The sequence below is a fragment of the Medicago sativa genome, chromosome 7 (assembly GCF_051527215.1).
Source record: "Medicago sativa cultivar Bolivia chromosome 7, Bolivia_mono, whole genome shotgun sequence".
NCBI lineage: Eukaryota > Viridiplantae > Streptophyta > Magnoliopsida > Fabales > Fabaceae > Medicago > Medicago sativa.
The window spans coordinates 71,603,826-71,618,240 of NC_140755.1; the positions used below are offsets into that span (position 1 = coordinate 71,603,826).

The 14,415-nt window shown below is 33.6% G+C and overlaps 1 protein-coding gene and 1 long non-coding RNA gene across 2 annotated transcripts; one reads left to right on the forward strand and one right to left on the reverse strand.

Moving 5' to 3' along the window:
- The first annotated feature begins 356 nt into the window (after nt 1–356).
- Nucleotides 357–1,594, forward strand: LOC146908152 (uncharacterized). Its single transcript, XR_015017623.1, has 2 exons — nt 357–1,240; nt 1,330–1,594. It is a non-coding gene; the product is annotated as an uncharacterized LOC146908152 (long non-coding RNA).
- Nucleotides 1,595–12,046: 10,452 nt separating this feature from the next.
- Nucleotides 12,047–13,733, reverse strand: LOC146908153 (uncharacterized). The gene is made up of 2 exons (XM_085722946.1): nt 13,635–13,733; nt 12,047–13,431 (listed from the first exon to the last, which is right to left on the reverse strand). Exon 2 carries the CDS (start codon nt 13,020–13,022, stop codon nt 12,204–12,206), a length of 819 nt encoding a protein of 272 aa, XP_085579072.1. The 5' UTR covers nt 13,023–13,431; nt 13,635–13,733; the 3' UTR covers nt 12,047–12,203.
- Between the last annotated feature and the right edge of the window lie 682 nt (nt 13,734–14,415).

Sequence of the window (14,415 nt, forward strand, 5' to 3'; positions counted from 1 at the left end):
CTTTTTGTGTACAATCAGATTTAAAGAGTGTTCTTAAAATCATAGTCCATTTGAGAAATAATGTTCCTTTGGAATTAAGAATAGTCTTAAGAACATAGTCACTTCGGTAAATTTTGTCCCTTCGAAAATAAGTGTATTCTTAAGATCATAGTCCCTTTCGAGATAAAGTGTCCCTTCGAAAAATAAGAATGATCTTAAGAATATAGTTTATTTTTATTTTTTATGTTTTATGCCTTTGGAGAAGTTATAGGTCAGAGTGGTGGAAACACCATATTAGAGTGGTCTTAGTACCATATAAGAGCGATCTTAGTACCATAATAGAGTGACATTAATATCATATTGGAGTGGTCTTAACATGTTAAATGTATATTTTGTAGTAGTGACACCATATTTGAAAGTGTATTTCTATAACAGATTCTATAGTGCAATATGACTCTGATACAGTTGTAGGTGGACTGTTTCTATAACATATTGGGCGTTTTATGAGTTTGGAGAGAGAGAGAGAGAGAGAGAGAGAGAGAGAGAGAGAGAGATATTATGTGAATAATGAAGAGTTGATGGCGTGTTGGTGGGTGTTTAAGGGAAGTTTGTAATGATTTCTCTAAATCGGCATGCACCACTAAATGGAGGGAAGAGAAAGTGTCTGTTGCATACCTCGTTTCCAATAGTGCAATAGGAGTCTAATACAGTTGTAACTGTGATGTTTTATCCTGCAGCCGTCGTGATTGATAGTCTGCTTGCACAATTTTAGACAGTGCCACGAAACGTCTTAAAGAGGGATACCTAGTTCGCGACTCAGCTTACTAATCTTTTTGGTGACATAAAATATTTTTTTAACTTATTTTACTATTGTTTCAACACTTGCTTTATGTTCTTATGCATTAACATGTTTTCACACCAATGGGGCATTATTATCTGGATAAATTTACCATGGCCCAAAAAAGTAATTTTTCCGTTTACTATCACGAAAGGTTAGAAATGTAATGAAAAGTCAATTAAAAAAGTATTCAATTATTATGATTATAAAATTTATTATATGATCTCCTTTTAAGCGTGTTAAAGAGACAAACACAACTCAATGATATATTACAATATTTTTATGACAACATGTCTTCTACATATCAAATTAAATCTTATTTTTTATGTGCGAGGAAGGAAAAAAATATGGCGGCAACTCAAAAGTTTATTTATGTTTTGAGTCTCTTTCTTTTCATATTTCTTGTCACCAAAATAACTGATGGTAAGTTATCAATTTTCAACCTTCTCAAATTTCATTCTTTGTTTTATGGTTAGTACACAAAAATGTTTCATTATCTTTTTTCATTGCAGCTAGATTATGTAAAACAGACAAAGATTGTAAAGATATAAAAATATACAGGTATATACTCAAGTGTCGTAATGGTGAGTGTCTAAAAATTAAAATATAAACATGTCAAACTAAGAAGAATTGCGTTAGCAAAAGAATTGTACAATAATTATATGTTATCTAAAAAGTATTTCTTTTTTCGAATTTCATGGACCTTATAATTATGATAATGTACTCTAAGATGATGGCCATGAAATAAAATAAAGTAACAAAAAGTTTTATTTATAATTTTTTCTTATCTCATAAATTTGGAGTATCACCATGACATGCAATCTAGACAAGACATATCACACCTTTTCACAAATGTTGTTTATGTTAGTTGATAAGTTCAAATAAGCCAATCTAAACAAACCGAATATGTGAAATCAATAGCACATAACAAACAAATTCAAATTTCAAAAGCTACAAACAACACCAAGTAAAATCACATAAATTGCACAAATCTATGCCAAGCAAAAGGAACCTACGAGAAATATAGAAGTAATACACAATCACTAAACTAGAAAATTTGAAAAACAAGGTGATAAAAATGAAAACTTGAACGAAATTTAGAAACCCAATTTCCACTATATCACACTACAATCTCAATCGCAAGTGTTTTTTTAACCCTAAACATAGAGAGAGTTACTAGAAGAGGGGAAAACGAAAACGGCGATTGAAGAGAGAAGTGAGTGTGTGTTGTTGAGGTTGAGAAGGTGGTTGCGTTGATACCTACATTACGCCTCGACAAATGCTAGCAATTACTTGTTTTTTTTTGTTTGTTGACAGAAGCAATTATTTGTTAAATTAATATTTACTCATCACCACTAACTTTTTATCTTTTTAACTCAAATTAGTTGAACCATCAAATCTCATAGAATTCCGATAAACATGAATACTAACTAAATTTAGAATTAACCGTTTTAAGTTAGAATTGGTTTTGTTTGTAGGAGGCATGTCAATCATCGCAGAACCCCATCAACATGAAAAATTATATAAATTTCTATTTTGTTAATTAATTAATTGATAAAAAAATAAAATTTAATCATCAAACAAATATAATATTACGAGATTATTTCAAACATCTATACTATATATAAAGAAAATAACCCCTTTCACCTCTTTTGGGCCGATTTTTTCTCTTTCCAAAAATGCCCTCAATTTTCAATACAAATAACATATGTAACACACATATAAGAATAAATTTAAATATTTAAAAAATGTAACAAACACGATATGAATATATATGTCTGGTTCTTTTTCCTTTATAATTTAAAAAGTGTAACAAATTAGATGAATATATTTATACTTACTTTTTCATTATCCCAGTTATTCCCTTAAACAACTTTTTCTATAATAAAAGTTGTTGTTGGTGTCATTAAAAAAGAATTTAGATTATATTTTTTTTTGTTATATTGTTGGTTTGTTATAACTTGAAAGCAACAAACATTTATATTTTTAGTTTTTCCTTCATTTTTTTTATATTTTTAGTTTTAATCAAAATCAAAATTTTATCAAAAAAACACCGTGCATAATTTTCAAACGTTAGCCCAATAAAAGAGCGGAAAGACGAGCACGTGAGTGTCCGTCTTTTCGCTAGTTATATATAAAAAAAACGTCTACACATATTATGTAAAAAGACAAATAATATTAAATATATGTATATAAAAATATAAAATGAATTTTATGGTATTTATCAGAGACGGGAGTATGAACCCGGTCCCCACCCCCGCACTAGCTTTCAAGGATAATTCCTGATTCATCCCCACAAGAGAAAAAAAAAAAAAAAATCGTCAAATGAAGTGGTCTCTAGTGGGACAATTCTACCTTAAAAAATAACTTTACGTGTCTAATTTTTTATGGTGTCTAAAATTAATTTTACATATCACAAAAAGGAATTCATCACATGTAGTTATTTATTATTTAAACAACCAATATTAATATATTAATCATTAATTTTTTTTTTGAAGAATACAAAATTATATATATTCACACTAAACCAAGGCGCCTCTTTAGCACAAGGCGTACCAAAGAGGGCGCACAATATACAACTAGTCTGACAACCAAAACATCAAAACAGACAAGCAGCTAGCCGATACCCAAACAAAACAAAGGGTCCGACCGCCACTGCCGACAACCAAAAACAAATGCGGCATTATTAGCATGCAACCACCAATAGGAGTGGAATTTAACCTTCTCAACAACCCTTATTATTGAACTAGATGGTGAGAATCGAACTCGAAACCACCCTTATTATTTCACTCCTTAACTCTTACCCTTAACACACTATCTCGCATGATTGTTGTTATGAAGCTATGAATCTAAAACCGATATCATCGATCAGCATGATTGTTGTTATGAAGCTATGAATCTAAAACCGATATCATCGATCAATAGTAGCCAAGGGTAGCACTTTGGTGCCATTAATGGCACTGTGCCATTAAATATGGGCCATTAATGGCACCAAGATAGATGTGTTGTGTGGCCCAGATGCAATGGCAATGTGTTTGTGTGACCCAGATTTAATGGCACGGTGCCATTAATGGCACCAAAGTGCTACCCGCCAATATATCATTGCAGCTTTCTATTGCAATTGAATACAGAATATTGCTTGCAAAATCCCTGACACCAATGCTACTTGATCTACGAATTCAACCAGATGTAATAAAATAAACCAAAAATGATAATTTCAGCTATTAAACACAAGTAGTGATAAAAAACATAAATGATATAAACCAGTCGACCGAATACATAATTTGAGCCATTCATTCAAACACCAAAGATAAATTTTATCAACTGAAAGTTACTCCTCAATACTACACAAAAGTTACGCCCAACCAAAAAAAATGGTTTATTTCTTAAAAGACGGAGAAATAGAAGCTGATGTACATCATCGTATTCAAGCTGAGTGGTTGAAATGGAGAAGAGTCTCAGGTGTTTTGTGCGATAAGAAAGTACCACTTAAGCTGAAAGGAAAGTTCTATCAGACAGCAGTCAGACCGGCAATGTTGTATGGTACCGAGTGTTGGGCGGTTAAGAGTCAACACGAGAGTAAAGTAAGCGTAGCGGAGATGAGGATGTTGCGTTGGATGAGTGGTAAGACTAGACATGATAGGATTAAGAATGACATCATTAGAGAGAGAGTGGGGGTAGCACCTATAGTAGAAAAGTTTGTAGAAAATAGGTTTAGATGGTTTGGACATGTAGAGAGAAGACCCGTAGATGCCGTTGTAAGAAGAGTAGATCAAATGGAGGAGAGTCAGGTTAAAAGAGGTAGAGGAAGACCTAAGAAAACCATTAGAGAAACCATTAGAAAAGACTTAGAGGTCAATGAGTTGGATCCAAATATGGTTTTTGATAGAACACTATGGCGTCATTTGATCCATGTAGCCGACCCCACTTAGTGGGATAAGGCTTGGTTGTTGTTGTTGTTGTATTTCTTAAAAGACATTTTATCAAAGAGATACAATTAGAGCAAAATTTTTAACCACTAGAAGAAAAACTTAAAATCACCATGGTTTACAAAGTAAAAATCAACAGAGAAGATGAGTGATGCAGGGAAGATGGAAAAGTAGTCAAGGGTAATGACAGAAATATACATTAAAGCTCGGAATCATAGGTCTGAAGTGAACTAACTTTTGAGGTTGGAATTGATTCATCTTCTATCTTAGCCCGACATCAAATTTTTTCACGCAACCAAACGAGCGGTTAGTTGGCCTCGCAATACACATGTTTGAGCTTGTAGCAAGACATCTTTGTGAAGAGAGCAGTGATTTGAGAGATCAAAACATAATCAGCCCACCTCCAAGTTGCCTTGCCTCATTGATCTCAGTAGAGCACCATCTCCAATTCATTTATAATTTAGTGAAGTGCTATTTCATTCAGTCTTTGATTGAAACTTTAGTTTGAAAACATAGCCGAGGTCTTCAATGAAATTATCAAACAACTTTAAAACTGACATTTCAATTAAACAACTTAATATTGAATCAAGACGTTTTGTTTAAAACTGTATAGTTCAATCGAATGACATTCTCAGTCTTAAAGTTTTAGAGCATATAGCAGATAAACCGGAATATTATCAAGTTCTTAACCATATAGCAGATAAACCGGAATTTTATCGAGTGTTTCTTTGGTGCCGTCTGTTATTAGGCTTTGTGTGTACTCTTTTTCCTACTATGCGGGTTAAGTGCACCTTGCACTAGCCTAGCTTAATAATATTTGCCGATTCAAAAAAAAAAAAAAACCATGTTTTATCTTGGTTTTCGGGTGTCAAACATTGATTACGTTCGAACCTTTTTAACCTTTGATATCTCATTTTTTCTTGGGAAGGGAAAAAATAAGCAAAACCCTTGAGAATCGAGGTCCGGGAGTTGTTTTCGCTACGGGAAGGTGTTAGGCACCCATAACGACTATAGTATCCTATAGGAACCGTCTTTATTTTCTACGCGCGCGCTTTATTTTTAAATGCTATTTTGAAAAGTGTTATTTACACCTAAGGGTTTACTAAGTCAAGAATTGGAGGGAGAAGAATGTTTGAATTTTTATTTTATTTGAATTGAAGGAATTTTGATTCCTTGCCTACGTACCCTTTTAAGGGATCAAATCCACCGTAGTTCTCTTCCAAAAAATGTTTTTGTTTTTGTTGGTTGATTTTAGGTTTGAAAATGGAATTTTGAAGAATGGAGATTGAGAGGCCTTAAAGGCATGAGACTTTGAGAAAGTGTGAGGTTGAATTAGTTATTTTGCAAAAAAGGTCAAGTATGATTAATTTTTATTGAAATTTGATTAAGAAAATAAAAGGGAAAATACAATGGGATTTTGATCCCAAGGTTTATTTAGAAAATGATTTGAGTGATATTGTTTATATTTATTTGGAAAATGATTTTTCTAAGTGTAAATCCTAGGCATTCATCTAAACATTCAATCCTAAACATACATCTAAACATGCATATCCTAGCCATACATCTAAAAATATCTATGTGATGTGTGTGCATGTGTCGGTGCTTGTGTCGGTGTACATCATTAGAGTCCATTGTCCTTTACATCATGCCCTAATTTACATTCTATGGTCTTGCAAGAATTTAAAATTGCATGAAGTAAAATACAAAATTCCTAAGTCTTTACATTCTAACTATTGGTAAAATTTAAAGTGCAAGAAACAAGATGAAGGAGGAGATGAAGTATGGAATTCTCATGATGTATGAAACATGAAATGAAATGGTTAGTAGGGCAAGATATAATGGCATGAAAGTTATAAGCAAAAGGAACATTAAACAAAGTGGCAAAAACTAAAAAAGTGACCAAACTCTTAGCAAAGTATGCTTAAAATTTATCATGATAACAAGACAAGTGTATGACCTATAATTCCCATATCATGACAATGTTCAAAGATTCTTATCACAATCAACAAAATGAGAATTATAAGAACACATTCAAGTCAAAGAATCATGCTATATTTTAGGCATATTTGGCATTTAATTTCCACAAACAATATTCACATAACTTGCAACACAAGAAAACAACAAATTGCATTAACCAATACTAGAAAGGAACACAAATCAGAGGCAAACACATCACAAAATTGTACACCAAGTAACAATATCAATTTGACAAAATATCACATCAAAAATATAGCAAGAGTTCACAAGAATTTTAACAAGAAAGACAAACAAATCACAAGTGCTAACATGTATAATCTTAACTCGTTTTTGACACTTATCTATCTTTCACATATGTATATTTTTTTAATATCTTGTTTTGTAATCACTTTTTTAATATGTACTAAATCTATCTTACACGGTTTCGATTCAAATCGTATTTGACTTCCGAAATTCAACACACAGATACTCTATGAACAGAACATGAAGGCGATCATATAAATGACTCATGCGCTGGATTTAGTGATATCCAATATCACGTTTCCTTTTTTTTTTTTTAAAAATGATTTGAAGATTCAAACATTTTAATTAAAATCAATGACTATTCATATGTTATATATGTTCTCTAGAAAACATGTTGTGACAGTCACAAAAGGCCTCGTAATTACTTGACATAGTGGACCAACTTTAATGAGAATTTAATCAACGACAACATCGGTACGAATTAATTGCTCTCTACGAATCCACATATCAGCGATTACAAAACAATCAATAGCAAATTCATGTATCGATTAAAAAACAAGAACTGCTAATCAATTTCAATCATATTAAAACCGAAGCATCAAATCTTGTTGCGGAACAACCATATTTGAATTCAATGATTTAATCAAAACCAAAAGCTCTGATACCACTGAAGGAATTTTAAGAGAGGTTTTTCAAAATTTTATAATCCTCTTAGCAGAACAAATCCCAATGAAACGGATCTTGATTAAATCATTAATCACAAATCAAACAGAACACATGCTTAAACACTTTAAGGATTCATGTGTTTACCTCTTGAAGCGCAGAACCTTTGTAGAAGAAATATTTCTGATCACGAGCAAAGCAAAGCAGCGATGCCTCTACTCAGTCCACACGAACAGAACTTCTCCGATGACCGGTGCTAGCCAATTCCAACGGAGATTCAGAGAGAACAAAGTTTAGAGAGCGGCGTCTAGGGTTTCACAACTTTTGTGAATTAGGTTAAGCAATCACAAAAAGTTAGTAATGCTTCAACACAAGGGTTCTATTTATAGAATCACTTGTGTGGTCAGCAAGACAAGCACTTAAGTACTCCATACCTTACGGTGCACCATATTTCACTTAAACACACCGTACCTTACGGTGGACCGCGTTTCTTTATTTTTCGTAAATTAAATAGTAAATCATATTTAATTATTTAATTACTAATAAGTCTTACTTATTATTTTATAAATAAGTCTTACTTATTCATTTTATAAATAAGTCTTACTTATTTATTTCTCTCATCTATCTGTCCTTTGTGTGTGACCCTATAGGTTCTCATAACGTTGGCAATAGTATTAAATCACATATTTAATATCATAAACAGTGAGCGGTATCTAGCAACACATCACTGCTACCCAAGTGACGAGAATGTCATGTGATCTGACGAAACCTTTCTGTGATAATGATCATGTGTATAATTACCCTTTTGCCCTCATGTCTATATTGAACACAAGGCATAGACCGTGTCATCCTTGTCTAGTTCAATATTGGGCCCGTAGACATTTCTCCTGTTATGTAGGAGGGGCAAATTCCATCTAGGTCACTCATGTCCCTCAGCATGATTCATGGAGTACCCATCAACCAACTTTATAGTCATCCTGTTACGGACAACGTTTGAATGGTGACAAAGCACTCGACTCCAACATCTAGGGTACATAGCGGTTTCAGGTCGAAGGGTGGAATACACCACTATCACTATGAGAATATCTTATGACACTTTTCATAACTTTTACTATGTAGTATTCTCATAGCGGGTCAATCCAATATAAATATTACTCCTAATATTTATATCTATGTGAAGACTTGATAACTCTTTTATCCATGATCTGTGAGATGTGATCATCAGTCTACCCACATAATAGTCTCTATGCTTTAATGATATCCCACTTCTCAATAAAGCTTGACTACGGATACTTTAAGAATAGTTTCCTTATGTTTAACGGGGTCTCACAATTAAGTTATACTTAATGTTCCATTAAACGGACTAACTATTCTAGGGACTTTATTTTTTTGAAACAGAACAAAATCAATAAAGAAATGCCTTATTATTATATATTCACAATATATACTTATATCAATATCATGATACAAAGCCAAACCCAATCAACATAGATTGGCTATTAGGGCTTACTCCAACAGCCCAAAGGTTGAAGCTGGATCTGGATCATCCAAATACCTCAGAGGCGTTGGATTGATCCAACTTCTAAAAACCCTAGATCTAATGGTGGATGCGCTGGTCCAAGGGTGAACCAGACTGGTTCATGTGAACCGGTCCGGTTCACGCCTTATATATGTGCTAAAACCAGTTTTTTCATTATTCATCCCTTTTCTCTTTCTCACGTTCTCTCGTTCTCTCTTCTCTCCCATCTTAGAAACCCTAACGGCGCTGGTGATGCAGAAGAACGGCGATGAACACCTTATAACCTTTAAAGAACGACGGATCCGTCGTCTTCTCTGGTGAGAAAGACGAACCCTGTCCATTCTTTCTTTATTTTTTACAGAAAACGAAGGTTTAATTGGTGTTCTCACTGTTCGTCTTTCTAAACCCTAGATCTACAAGATACGAAGCAAAACGAACATAAATCACATTCTGGAAATAGTTTTTTTGAGGATTTGTACTTACCAGTGTTTTAATCGGAGGAAAAGTTACAGAGGAACAACGGAAACTTCGATTGAACCACTTCGTATTCTTCTGGTAAGCTTCCACTGAAAATGAACCGGTTACTCTCCTTGTTTCCTTCACCGGTGTGATTTTGCCTCGTTTTCACTTCGCTCTTTCTTCTTCTCTTCTTCGATCTTCATCTCGTGATCGCCTTCGGCTTGAATTGCGAGAAGAGAAACCAACACAGTTCGATGATGATGATTCGTAACCAATCTCTGAGAATCTTGCAAATTCGTTGCAATTTTATGATTAATTGTGTTTGTTTATGGTGGAATTGATACGGATTTTTGTGGAATTGAATTTCTGGAAAACTAGGGTTTAGAAAGGGGACGAATCTTGATGCTGATGATTTCCAGAATTTGTTGAATGTTCTTGAGGATTTGTTGATTCTGTGATGTTGTTCTAGTATAGTTGATGAATTCTGGAACTTTTGAAATGTGTTATGTGTTACGGTTATGAAGTTGAAGATGAAGTTGTTGAAGTTCTTGATGATCTTCAACAATATTCATCCATTTTTGTGTTTTTGATCTGAGAGAAGAAGAGAGAGAATTGGTAAATCTGTTTGTGGTGACTTTGATGAGTGTGCAGAAAATGATTGGGGGTTGACCCTTTGACTGTGATGTGTCAGCTTTATAGCTGATGCAGTAATGCCTGGACCAATAGAATGATGCAATGTGGCATTTGGACAAATGAGAGACTGACATGTGTACTGGACTTGTAACAAACTTTGGACCAATCTGCAATTAACTGAAATAAAAGGACTTAAATGCAAAATGACAAAAAGGACTAAAAATGTAATTAAAATAAAATTGGTAAAAAATGTAATTTGGAAATAACGTAAAGTGAAACGATTAAAAATGACAAAACGGACTAAAACGAACCAATTACTTAAATGAGGTACTTTAAAGTAACCTCTCTCTGCCGAAATTTCGTGTGAAATGACCAAAATGCCCCTGGGGACTAAAACGACTCAAAATGACTCGGATGCAATTTTAAAATGGATTTTATCATGAAATTAAAGCAAGAGTTTATTTAAACCAATTGAAAAGACTCAGAGACAATTTTTAGAATTTAAACAGAGTTTTAACACATGAAAAGACTAAAATGCCCCTAGAGGCTAAACTGACTCAAAATGACTTCAAATGCAATTTTTGAAATGGATTTTGACATAGAATTGAAATAAAGACTTATTCAAACCAATTGAAAAGACTCAAACAATTTTTAAAGGACTAAAATACCTTTTTTCATGAATTTTGCAAGTAACATTGAAATAAGGTGCAGAGGAAGGTGCAATTGATCAGAGACATATCAAATGACTTGAAATACAAGGAAAAATGTTTTTGGATGACTTGAAATGCAAGAAAACAAGAATTGAGCTAGTATTTTTAGGTCCAAAATTAGGGTGTAACAAACCAGAGCAAATTATTGAATCTATAAACTTGACAAATTTTTTTCAGTATTTTTGTTGTTTCTAAACAAAGGCAGTGATGCCTTTTTTTATTTAATTAAAATAAAAAGAAGAAAAATTACAAATATTGGGGGGACTAGGCCAAAATCCAAAGTAAACTGTCAAGGGCATGAACAACATCTGTCTCGTTAAAAACCTTACTAGGGAAAAGAGAGCGCAGAGCAAACAAAACTTCAAACCCTAAAAAATTAAACATCAATAGATATGATAGTCAAAAAGCCCTAACCTATTTTGGTTAAATAAATCGGAAACACAAGAAGGGATAAAATCCCACCAAATAAAGCCATGATTCTAAGACCAAAGGGAAGCAATCTTGTCTACACAATGATTTCCTTCTCTGAAGATGTGCGAAATAGTGAAACACATATTCTTAGTTAACTCAACACAACTCAGCCGCCTGTTTTTAACTTCCAAGGAACAAGACCATGATTCTTGAAACCAAGAGTAATAATGTCCAGCACAAAGGTGACAAGCTTAACAATGTCCATTAAGCCAGATACTTGCCCAAAGAATAATCTACCTCATCCACCGGTTTCTTAACTTCCAAGGAACATGACCATGATTCTTGAAAGCAAGAGTAATAATGTCCAATCACAAAGGTCACAAGCTTAACAAAGTCTATTAAGCCGGCTACTTGACCAGAGAATAATCTACCTCATCATGTAAATGTGGAAAACACCAATCTAACCAGTAGAAGTTTGATCTACTAGGAGTTTGAAGACTACCAGAAGGCACAATGTGTTTTCGAAGTTTGTTATCATCCGCCGAATACACATGGCATTATGCAAATAAACAGATGCAATACATAGAATTGCTCTCATATCCCCACCTGCTCGGGTTGCTCAAAGCACGGAAGTTTGTCCACGAGGAATAAAAAAATGCGACATCACCCAAAGTTTCCAACTTGAGGGGTAACCTTGGCGCAACTGGTAAAGTTGTTGTCATGTGACCGTAAGGTCACGGGTTCAAGTCCTGGAAACAGCCTCTTGTGTAAAAACAGGGTAAGGCTGCGTACAATACACCAAATGGTGGGACCCCTTCCCGGACCCTGCATATGCGGGAGCTTCAGTGCACCGGGTTGCCCTTTTTACCCAAAGTTTCCAACTTCTCATAATTCATGGTTGAGAAGTCTATTTTGTACACATCAAATACTTTCTCAGGTACAAAATGAACCACTAGAAGCTGCTCATCACAACTAACCAACCTAAGGCACGAGAAAGTTACGGAGGGAGCATTGTTCAATTCTAGAAATTTTATATTTGTAGAATTTACATTGAGTATCCCTATGTCCGCCTTGTCAGTGATAAGGTGTATAGTGTTATGCAAAACCACAAAGTCCACAACATTCCATGGATTTCCCCCTATGGAATGAGTACGCCAACCAGAATCGCGAGATTGATAGACATGCAAACTTTGATAACTTGTACACGAAACTACTACGACAAACTCTTCAGAACCTTTGGCAAAAGCAAGTAAGGCACGACAGCCAGAACCAGAAAATTTACCTCGAAGCACTGAGGTATCAATTACCTTCTTTCTTCTTCTAAAAGGGTTTATAAGCAAAAGTGTATCATTATCACCGACCATAATTAGATAACCACTAGAAGACCCGGAATAGGAATATCCCCATAAGCTACCCATCTTCAAGCGGTAAGCTCTTTGGTTTGGTATGCTATAGAAAGAATAATCATCCTTAGAATATGAAGAAGTTTGGAAAATTAAAGGTGCTTGGGATGCCAAAATATTTCTGCAGTAAATTTTATAAAATGTCCTCCAGTTCTTGCACACACCGGCAAATTGAAAGAGATCATCAAAATCTAGATTCTTGGAAATTATATCTAGCATTTCCGGAGGAAGTTGACAGACCTGTGCTTCCATTATCATCTTTTCCCCTGTGTATCAATTCGCAACAATTACAACGTTAGGCGATTTCAGAACATAGGCTTTTTTGTATTTGATACCAATGCTTGGTATGATAAAATAACAATTTTAGATTGTAAATCTTTTTTTTTTGGAACAAATTAGATTTGAAAACACTATTTAGAAAAACAACAAAATGGAATTATTGTTTTACGATATACTATTTAGTACATAATAGTGGCGGCTATAGCAGCCCTATAAGGCCATTCCTTAGCAGTATTTGAAAACATCACTATTGTTCTACGATACACTATTTAGTACATAATAATGTGAAATAGCGGTTACAACGCGGTTGATCAGCCGAATTTGAGCAAACCTCTCTTTTCAATCATTCACAATTGATAATATTGTGAACGACAACAGACATAATATACTTGATCAACAAAACAATATTATATTAATAAATTCCATTAAAATTAATACAAAATACTATAAATTAAGAAGAAGAAGAAGAAGAAGAATAAGTAATTATAACAAAAGGGTTGCTCAAAAAACCAAGCTTGATTTAACACAAGTATACACAAAACAACGCACACATGAAAATCGAAATACTAAGTCAATGAAAAAGGGACGTACCTTGTTGTAGTGAAATTGCAATACAAGTTTTGACCTTGAAAGAAAATGATCAATTTGTATAAAAATATTCAGCGATGTTTGTCAACAATATATAAGAGATTATTTGATAAAATTTTATAAAATGGATCTGAATGCTAACATTGGGCTAATGAAATCAATACTGCTAATTTTGGTAAAGGGGATGAGATTAATTAGAAGAAAAAAGAGGCACTCGTGATTTTATCTAATTACTGAACATGCACACATAACAATAGTTACATACACATAAAAATATGCTTTGAAATTCATGGGGAAAGTTTTCCATAAAATAAGTTAAATATTCATAGGGAAGAATTATAATACCGTATTCATCAAGTAGAGCTTCAAAATCATGACGTCCCTCATGTGTGGCATCATCCTTTCTTTCTAAGTCATATTCAAAATCATGCTGGACATTAACTTGACTTGGAGCTTGGTTTAGATGCATTTCTCTAAGTTTTTCATCATCAATCTTTATATTCATCAATTATGAAAAATTGATTTTGGATAATACTGACTTTGAATCTTTTACTTTGATAATAACTTTTACTTTGCTTAGGTTGTTGAATTGGCAATATCTTCTTGCTTAGTTTGGTTTAACAATCATAATATTTTTTTGCAGGCATCAAATGTAGGAAGTGAATCTTCAACACCTAATGACATAACTAGATCATCAGATGCAAGCAATGCACATGGAGAGTCCCAATTTTAGTGTCAACAGTTGTCTAGTCATTTTTATGTTTTGAAACTTGTTATTTTGAGA